At 40.1% G+C, this 15,010-nt stretch overlaps 2 protein-coding genes across 10 annotated transcripts in view; one reads left to right on the plus strand and one right to left on the minus strand.

Moving 5' to 3' along the window:
• The window catches only part of STARD9 (StAR related lipid transfer domain containing 9), a 90,408-nt gene that overhangs the window by 68,621 nt on the left and 6,777 nt on the right, over positions 1 to 15,010 (plus strand). For 2 of the 3 annotated variants that reach the window (XM_015864679.2, XM_015864680.2), the window contains exons 24-28: positions 406 to 10,989; positions 11,761 to 11,958; positions 12,656 to 12,839; positions 14,097 to 14,243; positions 14,809 to 14,914. In XM_015864679.2, coding sequence (XP_015720165.1) covers positions 406 to 10,989; positions 11,761 to 11,958; positions 12,656 to 12,839; positions 14,097 to 14,243; positions 14,809 to 14,914 — 11,219 coding nt within the window. The remainder of the gene's footprint in view (positions 1 to 405; positions 10,990 to 11,760; positions 11,959 to 12,655; positions 12,840 to 14,096; positions 14,244 to 14,808; positions 14,915 to 15,010) is intronic. The other variant, XM_032445053.1, reaches the window with a different exon arrangement.
• CDAN1 (codanin 1) overlaps positions 1 to 15,010 on the minus strand; it is a 53,407-nt gene that overhangs the window by 3,915 nt on the left and 34,482 nt on the right. For all 7 annotated transcript variants that reach the window (XM_032445059.1, XM_015864683.2, XM_032445058.1 and 4 more), the window contains one exon: positions 10,335 to 10,432. The gene's annotated coding sequence lies outside the window, so the exon portion shown is untranslated. The remainder of the gene's footprint in view (positions 1 to 10,334; positions 10,433 to 15,010) is intronic.

A 15,010-nucleotide genomic window follows, 5' to 3' on the forward strand; every position in this document is an offset into this window, starting at 1 on the left:
GTGATTAGGGTCAAACTATTTCTTCAGAATACTTCTACTAGGATGATTCTGCCTTGGACTTTGACACTGGATAACCTTCTCAAGCCAAATGCAGCACTACACAGTACTAAAATGTCCAGGTGGTAGCATGTGTGTTAAGGCATGGCTCCAGAGGCAGGAAATGGCCTAAGTCTGCAAAGTGAATTTCTGTGACTTAAATCATCTTTTGTTTTTAATTAACACTTGCAGCTACTTGAGACTGTGGAGATTAAATACCAAGCTGTACAACTTAGCATCAAGGCATTAATTTGTTGTTAAGGTTGTTGCTTCACATGTCATTACTGTTAACTGCTAGATGTTGCTAGTATGGAAACATTAAGCATGTTATTTAAGCGAGTATTGAGCTTTATTTCTTTATTTCCACAGCTGCTTGTTGAATGGGGAAACAATCTCAAAGTTATCTACCTCGTCAAATATTGATCAATGCTCTGAAGGCAATACACCAGGGAAGCTTTCATCTGTGGAATACTGTTACAGAAAACTTAAAGACTTTTCCAGGAGCAATGACCTTAATGATAAAAAAGGTATCTCCTTTTTAGTACAGATGCATCTATCTGAAAAACAAAAAGTATCTTCATTTGGAAATAAAAAAGGAGCAGAAAGGGACTCTAATGATTCAGCTGTCATGGCTCATACTGATAAAAATGATCAAAAAATGGAAAAGTTGGGTGACAGCCCAGGGCAGGCTGGATGTCAAAAACAGACCTCTAAAGGCTCCTCTCCTGATCATTGTAAGGAGAAAAATGAGCCTGAAACCTTTATTACAGGGACAAGAATGACAAAAACAAAGGTGCTAGGAGATTTAAGTCAGCCTGCAAATAGCTGTCTAGAACAAACCAGAGCTCAGGTATCCAATAAAAAGACTAGAATGGATATCAATGCAAAAGGCCATAGTTCTTCCCCAGAAAATGTTGTTAACAAAATAAAGACAGCAGTGGTTTATGGAAACCTGCCATCCCCACATCCAAACCAAGCAGCCAAGAATCTGAAGACAGAGCCCACCTCAGCCTTACAAAGTCAAGAGAACTCATCAGTGGAACATCAAGAATTTCTGATGGTGGCAACGTCAGTAGGAAATCTCACTAAGATGAACACACAGGCACCTCTCTCTTATGTAGAAAAAAAATGGCATAGTGCTGAGCTGTTAAGTGCTGGAATCTCTAAAACAGCCACAGATGTGCTTGGGAACTGGCAAGAAGATGAGGAAAATGAGATTTCTGATACTGACAGTACCTACTCTGTAGATTCACTCTCCTGCGCTTATGCAAAAGCTTTCACAGAGAAGCTGAAGCAAGATGATGTCCACAGAAATAAATGTCTTGCCAACCCAGAAGATTCTGAGAGTGATGACAGTCAAATGTCACAAGATTCTCTAGTAGAAAAGGAAAATAAAGCCAAAAGGCAAAATAAAAGCCAATTTCAGAAATTAAAGGCCCACCGCCAGCCAGCTAAGCTTTACAAAAGCAGATCTGAACACCGTGTTTCATCTTTAGTGACATCGCACACATTGCGTAGGAGACTGGGAGAGGCTGAAAGAAGCTTTTCTCTGGACAGCTTGGGTGATGGAGAAGAGGTGCCAACAGAAGATCCAGTAGAAGAATCCAAATCTGATTCATCTGATGAAGTCCCAGCAGAGATTTTTTGGAAGTTACAAACTCCGAGACCACCAACTGTACAGACTGAGGGAGACCACGAGTCCAAAATCTGCAGTAGAGATCCAGAAGGGACAAATTACAATCTGAAGCTGACTAGTTCCTTCTATTTGGACACTAAGCAACAACCTGCTTCCAATAATGCTTGCAAGCAGTTTCTGGAGGATGCAAAGGTCTCTTTTGCAGCACAAGAAAGGTCATTTGATAGAAGACTCTATTATGCAAGTGGGAATCCTTTGCTTACAACTGATGCTTGGTCATCCTATGACTCAAAGGTTGAAATCAGCAGCCCCAGAATAACAGCACCTTCTTCCCATGAGCATCTAGAATTTCAAGATGCTCATTTCTATTCTTTGAGCAAACCAACGGGTTGGCTGAAGAAAGACGATCTAAAGCAGTCAGCTGCTGAAGTTTCTTTTGTTTCTGGCTCTAAGCAGATAAACAGCATTACTCATTTACCACTTGGTATAAAAGAAATAAACACAAGTTTCTCCTCTGACACATCAGAAGTACCTTTACCTGAAACAACAGCTGCAAGTGGAGGTTTTGAGAATGAGGAATGTACAAACACAGATGAAAATTCTTCCTTGGAATCTCAAGACATAACATCCACATTTGTAAGTTCATTAGGACCAAGCTCTTCTTTTGTTCATATTTCAGTAAAACCTGATTATTATGAACATTCAAGGGCAAATCATCCTGAACAAGAACAAATAAATGAATCATCCACTTACAGGTCTACCACTGAATGCACACAAGCGTTCAGCTGTTTGGAAAACTTCTCCACTGCAGAATGCTTGTCACCTATACCCAGAAAAGAGGAGGATTCTCTCCCTACAACTCACCTAGAACCAATAGAAGATCACAAACGGAAAAAGCCACCTTTTGTTTCTGTGTTGCCTGTGCACATTTTGGAGCAGAGAAACAGCTGTGTAGAAGCAGATTTAGAAGACAGTTTCCTCAGAACTATTGAAAAAGATGACCTAGATGATGACTGCAATAACTCGACAATAGAATCAAAGGTAACAGATTCAGCCACTGGCAGTACATCTGTCGGTGCATCTACTGCTGGATCCTCTACAGAACTTGCCTATAATGTAGTCTCAGCACAGGCTTCAGAAGTACAACAAGTACATTTTGGAAACTGTGTGCAGCTTTTTCCAAGAAGGGAAGCACCAGCGTGTTGTGATGAAAGTTTTTTTCTCAATGACTTAACAAATAAGTGCTCCCCAGGAAGCTCTCATGAGCATCAAGTATTGGCTGGACAAGGAGCAAAATCAACTGTTGTGCAAGGTCTCCTCAGATCTAGGGAGAGTAACATGGAAGCAATGCAAGATACAGATTATGAACAAATACCTGCAGAAGCAGCAACTGAAAACACAGATTTTTCCTTACAGAAGATAACATATAGATGTAACCCTTTAGTTATTGCTTACAGTGCAACACCAATAGAGATGTGTGAAAAAGAGAAAATCTGCATGGAAACAAGCACAGATAGCCTATCAGAGATTGTGTCAGAGGAGCCTTCACTCAGAGAGAAAGACGAACATGAACCAAAGGATGAAGACTTGTCTTCGTTAAATCATTATGAATTTAAAAGCAAACCTGTTTCAAACAACTACTCCTATGGGCATTCGCTAGCAGACGGTCCTGTAAGTTGCCTGTCCCAACACATGTCAGAAAATTCTACATTGTGTGTTGACAGTGTCAGAGAAGAAAGTAGTGAAAGCAAAAAACACAGTATGCTGAATTCTCAGGTTGTAGATGAAAAAGAGTTTTCATCCAAATATAAGAACCTACTGGTAAATGAAGTAAGTTATATCACAGTGAATGTTAATGGGCAGGACACTGAGTCCTTCCCTGCTGCTGTTTGTGAGAACACAGGTGATTTGCTTCCAGAATCCAATTCAAGCATATTTTACAAAACTTCAGCAAAAGCTAATTTTTTTCAAAGTGCATCTGAGACTGAAGATTATGATACGCTATTAGAACATGTTACTATAGTGAAAGGAGATTGTGATGCTACATCTAATCATGCTGTGGAGGCCAGGGCTGCAAAAGATTGTTCTGTCATACATTCCAACCGTCTTTGTATGACAAGCTCCTCAGCATCAACAGGGGAGAAGAACAATATGTGCAAGATGACTGACAGTTCTGTGGAATCTGATGCAACCATTCTCTTGGAAACAGAAACAAATAAATTCTTAACTGAAGCAAGAGAAGAGAAAGAAGCCCTTTTTGAAAGTGACTGTCCAGAGGACATTTTGCTTGTTGAAGATCATTTTAACTCTGAATTGGGAGGAGTATTTGAATACAACACAGATACACTAGGAACTGTTTCTCAAGAGGAGAGACTGTGTATAGATAAGGAATCCAAGTTTTTAAGAAACCCAGAAGCTGATCCAGAAGAAACTGTGGTTCCTTATCAGAATATAAAAGCAAACACTGAAGAAGTTAAGAAGTTAACACTGTTGAAGTTAAACAACAGCACAAACAACCCAGAAAAAAATGGAGTGGAAATGAAATCAATAGAGATAGAAAGTGTACCTGACTACCCAGTAACCAAAGTCCAAAGTGTAACTGCAGATAGGAGTGGTGAGAATTTTAAAGGCATCGGTCTATCTCAGAATCCAAAGAAACCCACTGATATCGTAGATTCTGGAGTTCAGTGTGAGTTTTATACAAAGCTGCACCTCAGACTTGAAGAGGCAGAGAAAGATGAATTACAGGTAGTTGGCACCGGTGTAGAGCACAGTCAGGAGTTGAAAGCACTCGTGCACTCCGATAGCTTTTTCCAAAAAGAGGAAAGTGAGGAAATAATCAGTGTTTATTCACCAGAGCTTTCTGCTTCTCTCCAAAGCTCTCCATCAGCTACGCATTCCCACAGAATAGATTTTACTCAGAATGCTCAAGGCTTACCTGATGCTTGTGAAGGGCTTTTGCAGATGAACAGAACAGGAGAAAATGTGTTTAATACAGAGGACATAGATACAACGGAACTAATCACAGATAGGCAAGGAAATATTTTAGAAAAAACTGAAGAAAAAATAGATTCTAGCAATTTAACAGAACGTTACATGCCACATTGTTTGCCCCACGAAGACTCTGACCAGGAAAACAAGGTTAATGTGTGTGAAGTGACTGGGTGCGAAGAACAAGTCACTGCAACAAACACAGAGGGAATGTTTATTATGAATCAAGAAGACATACACACAGATGAAAACGTTCTATTTACTGAAGAATCTCCAGCTCTGCATCAGATGTTCTGTAATGGGGGTGACAAAGAAGAAATTTTAAACCAGTTCAAGATCCCTGAAAGATACCTCACACCTTCAGGACTAGGAGAGAACATACTGTCAGTAGATGATTCACAACACCACAGTCCTCTTGAAATGAATGAGGATGGTGACTCAGAGGACTCTGCTACAGATACAAGAAATACAGCTATGGAAGATATCAATGTGTATGACTATTCAGTTGATGATAATATTAGTAATGACCAATACAGACCTGAAGAAGAATCTAAAAGTCTCCATATTAAAGAGAACAGCCATATGTATATGAGTTGTTCAACACAATATCCTGAGCTTGGTGCTTCAGAAAACTTAAGCGTTGTTAGAAGACTTGAGATTTGTGGACAGGGTGCTATAGGGTCAGGAATTGTTGATGAGAAAGCACATTTGAATGCAGTGGACAAAACGGAGAAGCAGATGTTTTTAGATAACAGGGAGGAGGTAGAACTGATTGTTCTACAAAACCTGACTGAATTATTTCCGGAAAGCAAAGACAGCTGTAATGATGACAACAGATTAAGTGAAATCTTAAGAGGAAGCCAGTGGCTGTCTACTAGCTTTTCTACAAATAATGGAGATAACAGCAAACAGCACAATTCAGCAGCAACTCTGAAGTCTACAAAAAACATCCATAAAAGTTCAGTTAAAGATCCCCTGTGTCCATCCATAAGTCACCTTTTATGTCTTGAAGTAAGTGGTAATTCCCAACTTGTTCAAGATGTTCCCACTGCTCTGAAAAGTCACACAAAACCATCAAGTGGCAATGTTGGAACTGAAGCTGTTCTTCTGTACTATGAAACATTAATGGAGAATGAGGCCTCCACTGGTACACTTGTTAAAACAGTCAACAAAAAGGAAGACAGCAATGCTCATTCTGATAAAGTTCAAAGTAAAAATGAAGCTTTCCTGCAAAACAGGACCACAAAGAATAGAGAAGAAGAAGACCTTTTTGTATTTACAAATGACTGTTCTGCATCTGGGCAACCTGTCAATGAGAACAGCTTTTCTTGGCCCTGGGGAGTGGGCAGTCACGAACCTGAAATGGTGGAGCTTAAGCAAGCGGCAGAAGGAAATTCATTTTCCTCAGAATTAGACTGTTCTGAAGATACAATTGAGGACATTAACTCACATGAAGAACACAGTGTAGACTTAATGATTAACAAAATATTGAAAGACTGCTTTAATTCCACAGAAGGAAAAGGTCAAGAGGAAAGGGATACTGTAATGCCTGACAAGCTGCTCTTCAATAATTCAAGCCTGCTTTCTTCTTCAGAGAAAGAAACAAGGGAAGACATGGGGGAGAAAACAAGGCATTCTTTACAGGAAATCTCTTCCCAAAATGTATTTGAAAACATTAATACAGCTGAGACAGAACTTCACTCAGGAAGTTCATCACAATGTGATAACAAAGAGAAATGCTTAAACACACATTATACTCTAACAAGCAGTAATAATGACAATACAAGATTTTCTGATGTCAGGATATGTCAGAGTGAGCCAAGATGTTATCAGGGACATGAGACTTCCAAAGACTGCTGTGTAGACTATCCAGAGATCACTGCTTCTGAGAACACTTCGACCCTTTCAGCAAGGCTTCCAGATTACAAGAAGAAGTCTTGTACTCATGAACATTCTGCTGGTCTCCTGAATAGCCCAAGATCATTTACAAATGATCTGATTGACAGCAGCGGAGAGAAATGTAAAAACAATACTGTTCTCTCTGAAGAAACAAAATACTTTGAAAGTGAATCAACTGTTTTAAGTGCTTTTTCTGATGCTTCACAAAACAGAGATGAAAAGGATGACAGTTCTGCAGTTACAGAGGCTACAGATGCTCAGAGTGATAAAATCACTGAAGAAGCCGTGGGAACTGATCAAGAAGGGAAACCAATTCGAGATTCTTTCCAGAACTGTGATGACACTAAAGAAAATAAAATGCCTGAATACTTGGAACGCTACGGTAACACTTTTAGTGTGACTCTACCAGAATCAGGAGTGCCTGTTTTTCAAAGCTTAGGAAAGGCTGGCAGTAAAGAATCAAAGTGTGCTCCATCATACTTTGCAGAAAATACCCCAAGTGATATACTGCTTCACAACTCCAAAAACATAAGCGTTTTCAATGCTTGTTTACTTGATGACTCAAAATCTCCCACAGTTAGTCAGCTTGAAGTCTCACTTCAAGACACCTTTTTGACTGAGCAGGCATCGTCTGGTTCTGCTGATCTGCACTCAGTAAAAGATGATTTTCCTCAAGCGTTCGCAGAAGTTAACCACCCATCCATGAGAGCATTTTCAGAATCTTCTCCAATTTCAGATAGAAACCATGGTGAAACTGGCACGTGTGATAGATCACACACAAGTATATTAAAACATTCTCCGCTTGCTGTTTTACAAATGCAAGACACTCAGTCTGATAAGTCTGTGGTATTTGATGAACCAGTACATGCTTCAGGAATTATTTTACTTTCTCTTGCGAAAGCAAACAAGCATTACCCAGTATCAGACACAAACTCTGCTTCATATGAGAATTCTGCTGTAGATGTGGAACCTGTTTATGGAAGTAATTGTCAGCAAGTTGACAATGATACTGAATTTGATCAACACCACTGGAGTAAAGTTCCAGCACAGAAAGCTTGCACAGAACATGCGGAGAAAGTGCCAGATGATAATAATGCAGGTTCCAATATTCACGCTGACAGTTTTTCAACAAGAACAGATGATATAATGGGATCAGAAAGACAGAAATTTTCTTTAATGAATAATGAAAGTACCCCCTTAAAATTTTTACCAACAAACCATGGTTTGCCTTCCCAAGAATCCAAACTGGTGGAATTCAGGAGCAGAAGGCCATGTCCTACTACACATAGTGCAAAGAACTGTAAAACTGAACACAGACCTTATCTACAAAGTCATAGGCTATCAGCCCCCGCCTTAGCTGTGTTTTCTGATTTAGATGATACTTTCAAAGCTTCATCTCTGGCAGATTCCTTGTTATATTCCGCATCTAGATCATTACAAGATTTAAATATGAGTGTGGAGCCTCCATCGCCAACTGAAGATGATCTTCATGTAATTGAAAGATTTTCAAAGCAAGAATCGAAGAACATTCTGCAGGTTAAATCTAAACCCAGATTCCACCAAAGAATGACACAAACGAAGAAGATTGCAAACTGTGATCCGAAAAATTTACAAAATTATGCAGCAAGAACCCGAGGCAGCCAGTCCTTAAAAGACAGTGCTGTTCATTCTCCATCATCTTTACTGCCCACAGCTCACAGTTCTGTGGGTGCAAAAGAAAATATCCATTCAAAGAGCAGTTCTGTAGCTCAGTGTAGTGAAGGAAGAGTTGTAGAAGCTGGGTACCAGCCAGGAGCGGAGTTATTTTCGCAAGACAGTAAAGATGCAATGCATTTTAGTTCAAGTGATATCAACCCATATATTCATCCATGGCAACAAGAAGAATCATGCAAGATTGGCTGGAAGCAGTATGTTTTTGGAAGTGCAAGTGATGTCTCTTGCCATCAAATGCCTTTAAACCTGGATAATCGTAAAGTTACAAGATGTTCTAGTGTGGATAATGGATTGAATTCTCAAAATTCTCCTTTTCACTCTCATCTCAGTTCATATGCTACAGCAAAAGTTTTATCCAGCACTTTAAGCAGCATTGAAGGTCTTCAAGGATGGGACAATGCCAGACCAGGCTCTGAATCCACGTACTCAAGTGATAGTAACAAGCAGTACAGCAATGCGTCCATTGAAACGCTGGAAACTAATCCAGAAAATGATGCTGCTAAACTTAAGAATCCTTCTGCACATCCTGGTAACTCTTCAGTGCAGGTTGATGAAATTGTATTGTTATATCCATCTGAGTCAGAAAGGTCTTCCAAAAAATCACTGGGGATTACCTGTGAGCAGGGAACACAAACAGTGGCTACAGCAAGGTATAAAAGGCAGAGAAGACATCAGAGAAGCTACACAGATGTTTCTGCAAGAAGGCTGGAAACAAACAGGGATCTATTTCAGCAGCATTCTTCCTGGACAAGCATGCAGAATCTGTCCATGCATCTGTCACAGCTTATTCAGAACACTTCCGAGCTGCTGGGAAACCTCTCCCAACAAAATATTATAGATAATGAACAGAGTATCAAAATCTACCAAAGAAGAACTGAAGAGGGTGCAAAAGCTACTGGTACTAGATCAGATAGCTGCACTCAGACTACAACAGATATAGGCACTCAAACTGAGATTTTGGAAGAATCTCAAAACAAACATGAAGAAAAACGAGTGCAGACAAAATCAGAAAATGAACTGAGGCCAGCTAAAGCAGTAAACTGCGATTTCAATGGAATCGGTGCAGATACAGTAGATAAGGTTCCCAAAAGGAAGGAGAAAACATTCTCTCTGGAAGAAAGATCACAAGAAGGAACAGAGATGAGAAATCTGGGCAACACTGACTTCCATGACAGCCTTGACAGCATTTTGGAAGATTCCTTTATGTGCCTGCCTCTCTTACACAGAACCTCCACCTTAGATTTTCAAAAACCAACGTTAAACACACAGCAGCATATTGCCCCTGCTAGTGCCAGAGTTTCAATCATCCCATCCTCTTCAGTGAGTTCAGGGCAAGATGATTCTTCATGCACTGTAGTTAGCAGCCCTACTAGTAGCACCTTTCAATCTCCATCATCTTATGTTCAGGATAAAAGAAGTGTCAATGAGCTAGAGGTTCCAGCAGAAAGAAAACTTCGTTACAAAAACACTCTGTTGGTGGATAGGGCCTCTTCCCCTATTCTTACTCTTAGTGCTAGTCCCAAAAGCCAGAACACCTTTAGTAAGCCTTTTTGCCCTATTAAGGAACCCTTGGGATATTCCAGTGATGCTTCAAACCCCCTTCACAGTCAGAGAAAGCAAAGATCAGGTCCACAATCCAGCATGGAACCTCACGTGGACAATTTTTCACAGACTGAAACAGACAGCGAATGCAGCATTGCTAGGGACAGCAGGGACACAAGAAACGTATCTGGAAGTTTCTTAGATAAAAAAGCAGCCAAAAAGCTTTTAGGAAACAATTCAAAAGCTGTGGAACAGCAGCACAGACTCACTGTTGGCACACACACTACAATTTGTGCAAAACGACTGTACCACTCCAGCAGCACATTAGAGGTCTCTGGCCGCACGGAGTTTTTAACAGATGATGTTAGAGACCCCAGTCCATTGACACATTCACTTCATTGCATGTATGTCACAGGGAGAGGAAGATCTGTGCTTGGGGGAATTGGACATGAGAATTATGTTGGGAATTCTGATACTGCTCTGACTCAGAACCACTCACCACCAGATTCTGACTTACTTTTTAATCCAAAACATGGTGCCGCTTGTTCAAGTCAGGCAAACATTAACGAGTCCTCAGAACCTCTGGTAGGAGCAGCTTCTCTACAATTTCATGATCTGTGGAAAAACGAAAACAGTTGCTCTCTTCTCTCTGATGTGAGTGATGTGCAAATTTCCTTACAAAATGACAACACAAATTCTATCACTGAAACTGAATGCGACACTGAAATTCCTCTGAAGAAAAGTACTACTTTAGTGAAGCCTTACAGGCCTCGGAGCTACAGTCTTCGTGACTTACCCATACACAACAAGTTTAGCAACTGGTGTGGTGTTAAGGGCAGTCCTCCGCCTTCATCACTCAGCTTGAGTGGCAGTGCAACTGACCTGCACAGCCAGGCAGAAAGCAAGCCTGGAAGCCAAGCAGCAGTGGAAATCGAAGGGAAATCCGAGCTTTGGGGCAGCAGAAGCAGAGAGATTGAGAGACTTCAGAGAGAGCGTGCTCAGATCATGTCTGGTATACACCTGGATCTGCACCAGCATCCCCTTACTGTGGAACTGACTGAGGCAAAGCTGAACTATGGCATCGGTGAAACGGACGCGCTGCTGAGGGTTCTGCAGAGCGGAACTGCAGATGACCTGATGGCTGTTCCAGTAAAGCAGCAGCTCTATGAAAGGTAAATTCCTTGAAGTTGTTCTGTATTAAGTATTTTGAATAGACTTCACATACAGCTTCATACAGTGTACATAACACTTAATAGCTTAGTCATGCTGAATGAACAGTATGTGAAGACATACGATATTACAGTTATATAGTTAAATAATGATTTCAAAGAAAATGTTGGGGTTATTTAAGGAAATGTGGGTAAGAGTAGGATTTGCCGTAATTCAAATTTTGTGTCACCTCATTCTTACAACTTCTGGTCACTATGAGAGTGATCATGTGTTGTCTGGTGACCATGACAGTGTATTTGTTTCATAGGTTTGCTGTGGCATAAAAATAATTCGTGCATCTTTATTAAGAATCTCATGCTTCTCTGAATAAATGCTGCCATAGGACTACTGGGGGGAAAAAAGAAAACAAGCCTACAATGATGCCATTCCAAATGAATTAGGAAAAAAATCTCTACCCTAAATTTTAGTAGGTGGATTATCCAACTGTTTGGGAAGTTGCTGTAAGTAAAATGGCTAGGAGGAGCTGTGTTCATCTCCTTCCTCAGTTTTCCCTTTCAAAAGCAGCAGACTTTTAGAATTAAAATTCTTTATTTGCCAGTGCGTGACTGAAAAGGATGTTTGCAGGGGAAGTGCATTTTATTGCATTCTTTGATTTTTCATACTACAAAGCTACCTAATATTTAAGACTTTAAATTTTAAAGGCTAAAAAACAACCTCAGAAAATGTAACTTTGCAAGGTGGAGTTTGTCACTTTACTTGTGATTCCCTGACAGACACATGAGGACTATTGAGACCTTGAGGAAGGAGAGAGAAAAAAGGCTGCAGAGATACCACAGGAGCCGAAGTCTGAGTCCTCAGAAACATCTGAGTCTGCTGCAGACCCTGGATGCAAGTTACAGGGATCTGGACCTCCCTAGCAGGCGCCGAGAATATCTGCAACAGCTGAGAAGAGATGTGGTGGAAAATACCAGGTAGGGTTTCAAAACCTCACTCTTAACCCAATGATCATTATGTGTTCACAATGGGTGTGCGTTAATGGCTCTTGTTGAGACTCGTGGCAGAACGCTTAACTGTCTCAGGATAAACATGTACCTGATTGTAAGAAACATTCATTAAAATCTTCTGTCTAGTTTCAGTTCACAACCAGCACCTGCTTTATGTACATATGCCAAAGATTGAGTCTTGACTGATTTGTCATCTTGCTCCATCTCTAACTTGTAAGTCACGGCAAATAGTTTTTCATATTAAATATCAATGAAGTTCTGCAGAAGCCTCTATCATTTTAAATTGTGTTTTCTCATTCCTCACCGTGTCCCCTAAATGATTTCTGCTTCCTTGGCAGTTGGGCAGGAGGCAGCATCTTCCCAACACACAGTTACTATGTGGGTGTTATGCCAAAGTCATAACCTTAGGTCTTACAAAGCCTAGAAACAGGAGCAATTGCTGGAGTAATCTCAGTGGTCAACTGCACTCTCAGTGTGAATCGTTTTCCAAGATTAAAGCTCATACAGCCTTTAGTGAGCAAAGGGAGACTTGTTGGTTTTCTTTTATTGCTGTTCTGGCAAATTGTCTTGTTTCATGTTGACAAAATACTTTCTCACAACATTCCACAAGGTGACCTGATTTCAAGTAAGTATGCATGTTTTACCTGCTTACCTATCCTTACAGAGTTCAAGAACCAAAAAGAAGAAGCATTCAGCACCCTTCAGAGATTGAACTGATGCTTAGAGACTATCAGAGGGCACGAGAGGAAACCAAAACTGAAATTGCACGAGCGAGGGACAAACTTCGGGAGAGAGCTGAGCAAGAGAAAAGACGTATAAGGGAGCAAATACTTGCTCAGTTACAGAAGGTGAGCATTACAGAGGAAACTGTTCTCCATTACTCACACTGATGCATTTTTTAAATAAACTTCTGTAGCTCAGTAATCTTCCTGTCTGACATGATGCATAGAAAGAGAAATATTGAAATGCAAATTTGGGCTTAAAAAAATCCCCAGTATCAGTATTACTGAGATTGATAACTCTTATCTTACTCAGGCTTCTGAACTACATCTTCCTGGAGCTATTTCTTGAGCACATTATTTGTGCATGAAAATTCTCTTTTCACTTCAGATCAAGCTTACAGAGCCATCCTGCTGGGAACATACCCAAACATTGGAAAAGTTTTGTTCGAGTGAATAAGTTTATTCCAGTATTTCAGCACGTACTTAAGCAGAAAGGCCTTGATCTATTTCTTTATTTTTCTTCTTATTAGACTGTCCTGTGTGTGCATGTTTTGTTTTTACTTCTGCACTCTGTTACCTATCGTGCACAATCTGAGTGGGACTTGTCTGGTATTTGAGGACAATACCTTGCTGGAAAGTACATGTTCTGTCTGGTCTCTCAAAACACTTTCATGTGCTAAAGTTTGTCACAGCCTGACAATGCACTTTTAATTAGAACTGCAGCCTTCCTCTCATAGGTGGTGAACTGTCATTTCATTGCTCTCTGCCCTGCAAGGCGCCTAGAATTCAGGCATCTCCACTGGGTGACTGGTTCTTACCACGTCTGCTTCCATATTTGTCTTGTGAAACTTCAGCTGAGTTGAAAACCAAATATTTAAAGTACCTTTGGAAGAATAAATCATTTTGAAGTTCTCAGTATTTTCTCAAGTAATTTTTTCTTCATCTTTTGGGCTGGCACTGAGCAACAGTAAGATCTTCTGTGTAGCAACTAAATTTGACCAATAATTTAAGCTCAAGAATTAGGCAAAAAAAGTAACAAGTGGGACTGACAAAAGTTGTTTTTTGTTTTTTTAAAACTTTCTTTCTCCCTTAAGATGTTCAGGAATTGGTCTGAATGCCTGCATTCTTGTAGCAAAGGAACAATGCCAGAAGCTGCAGTTATCCAGATATTCCTAGACTGATGCATTGATTTGCTCATGTAATCTTACAGTTTCAAATGAGCTTACTTATTAAATACCTTCTTTATGAAGCAAAAAGTAACAGCTTTTGTCCACGCTCCTTGAAAGAAACTGGACTTTACGTTATTCCTCTGTCATTTCCCAGTGCTGTTACTCATCAGACTAAGTGCTGTACAAGTTTGTGATGCTCTGATCTCTATTACAGGAGGAAGCAAGGCTGAAGACTCTTGCAAGTACGAGCACCTTATGTACAGAATCCAGCCTTAGCCTATCTTCTGGCCCAACATCAGGTTACAACAGCAGCAATACTGCTACATACACTGCAAGTAAACTCAGCAGCTGGGAAGGGCAGGTGAGAAACAACTGGCTTGCAAAACTGATGTCCCCTAATGCTTTAACAGTAACAGAGATAATGGGGACAGAAACCTTGTTCTACATGGTTTATATTCTGTCACAGCTATCAAGCAGGACAAGTTTATATCACTAATGCACAGGGAGGTTGCATGGGGGAGAAGGGAGCATTAACATGTACTGCAAAGGACAGTGATAATTCATCTTTCTGATTTCTTTTTTATTTTTTAACTTGTCTGTCTCATTTTAGCAATAAGGAATATTTTTTTACAATAAGCCAGAATCTAGTATTTTCAGTGTGCCTTCTTCATGGAAGAGAGATGCACGTGTGGACTTGAAACTTAGTTTAAATTGCTTTTTAGAGTGTGCGTCTATGCTAGCTTGTCATACTTGGTCTGCTGAATTTCCTGAGTCAAGCTATCATCATGAAGTCAAGCTTCCAGTTTTGTAAAGGCAGCTCAGTTATTCCTCTTGATAATATCCTTAGATATTCCTCTTGGTACTCTAAAAATATATTCTTCTTGGTTCAAGCCAAAAGTCCCTAATTCTGTTCTTTCCTAAACCAGTTTTCTTCTGGAAGCACGCTGCTTTCAAGAGACACACGAGGTCGTTCAGCTGTTAGAAACAGTCAGCTTTTTATGATAGAGCAGCTGCAGAAGGATTCAACACTGGGTAAGTAAAGCATATGTCCATCTGCTTATTTTTGTGTTGTTTACCAAAACCTAATGACATTTCTTTTTTATGCAAATCCCAATCTAACTTGATTCT

The sequence above is a fragment of the Coturnix japonica genome, chromosome 5 (genome assembly GCF_001577835.2).
Source record: "Coturnix japonica isolate 7356 chromosome 5, Coturnix japonica 2.1, whole genome shotgun sequence".
Lineage (NCBI taxonomy): Eukaryota > Metazoa > Chordata > Aves > Galliformes > Phasianidae > Coturnix > Coturnix japonica.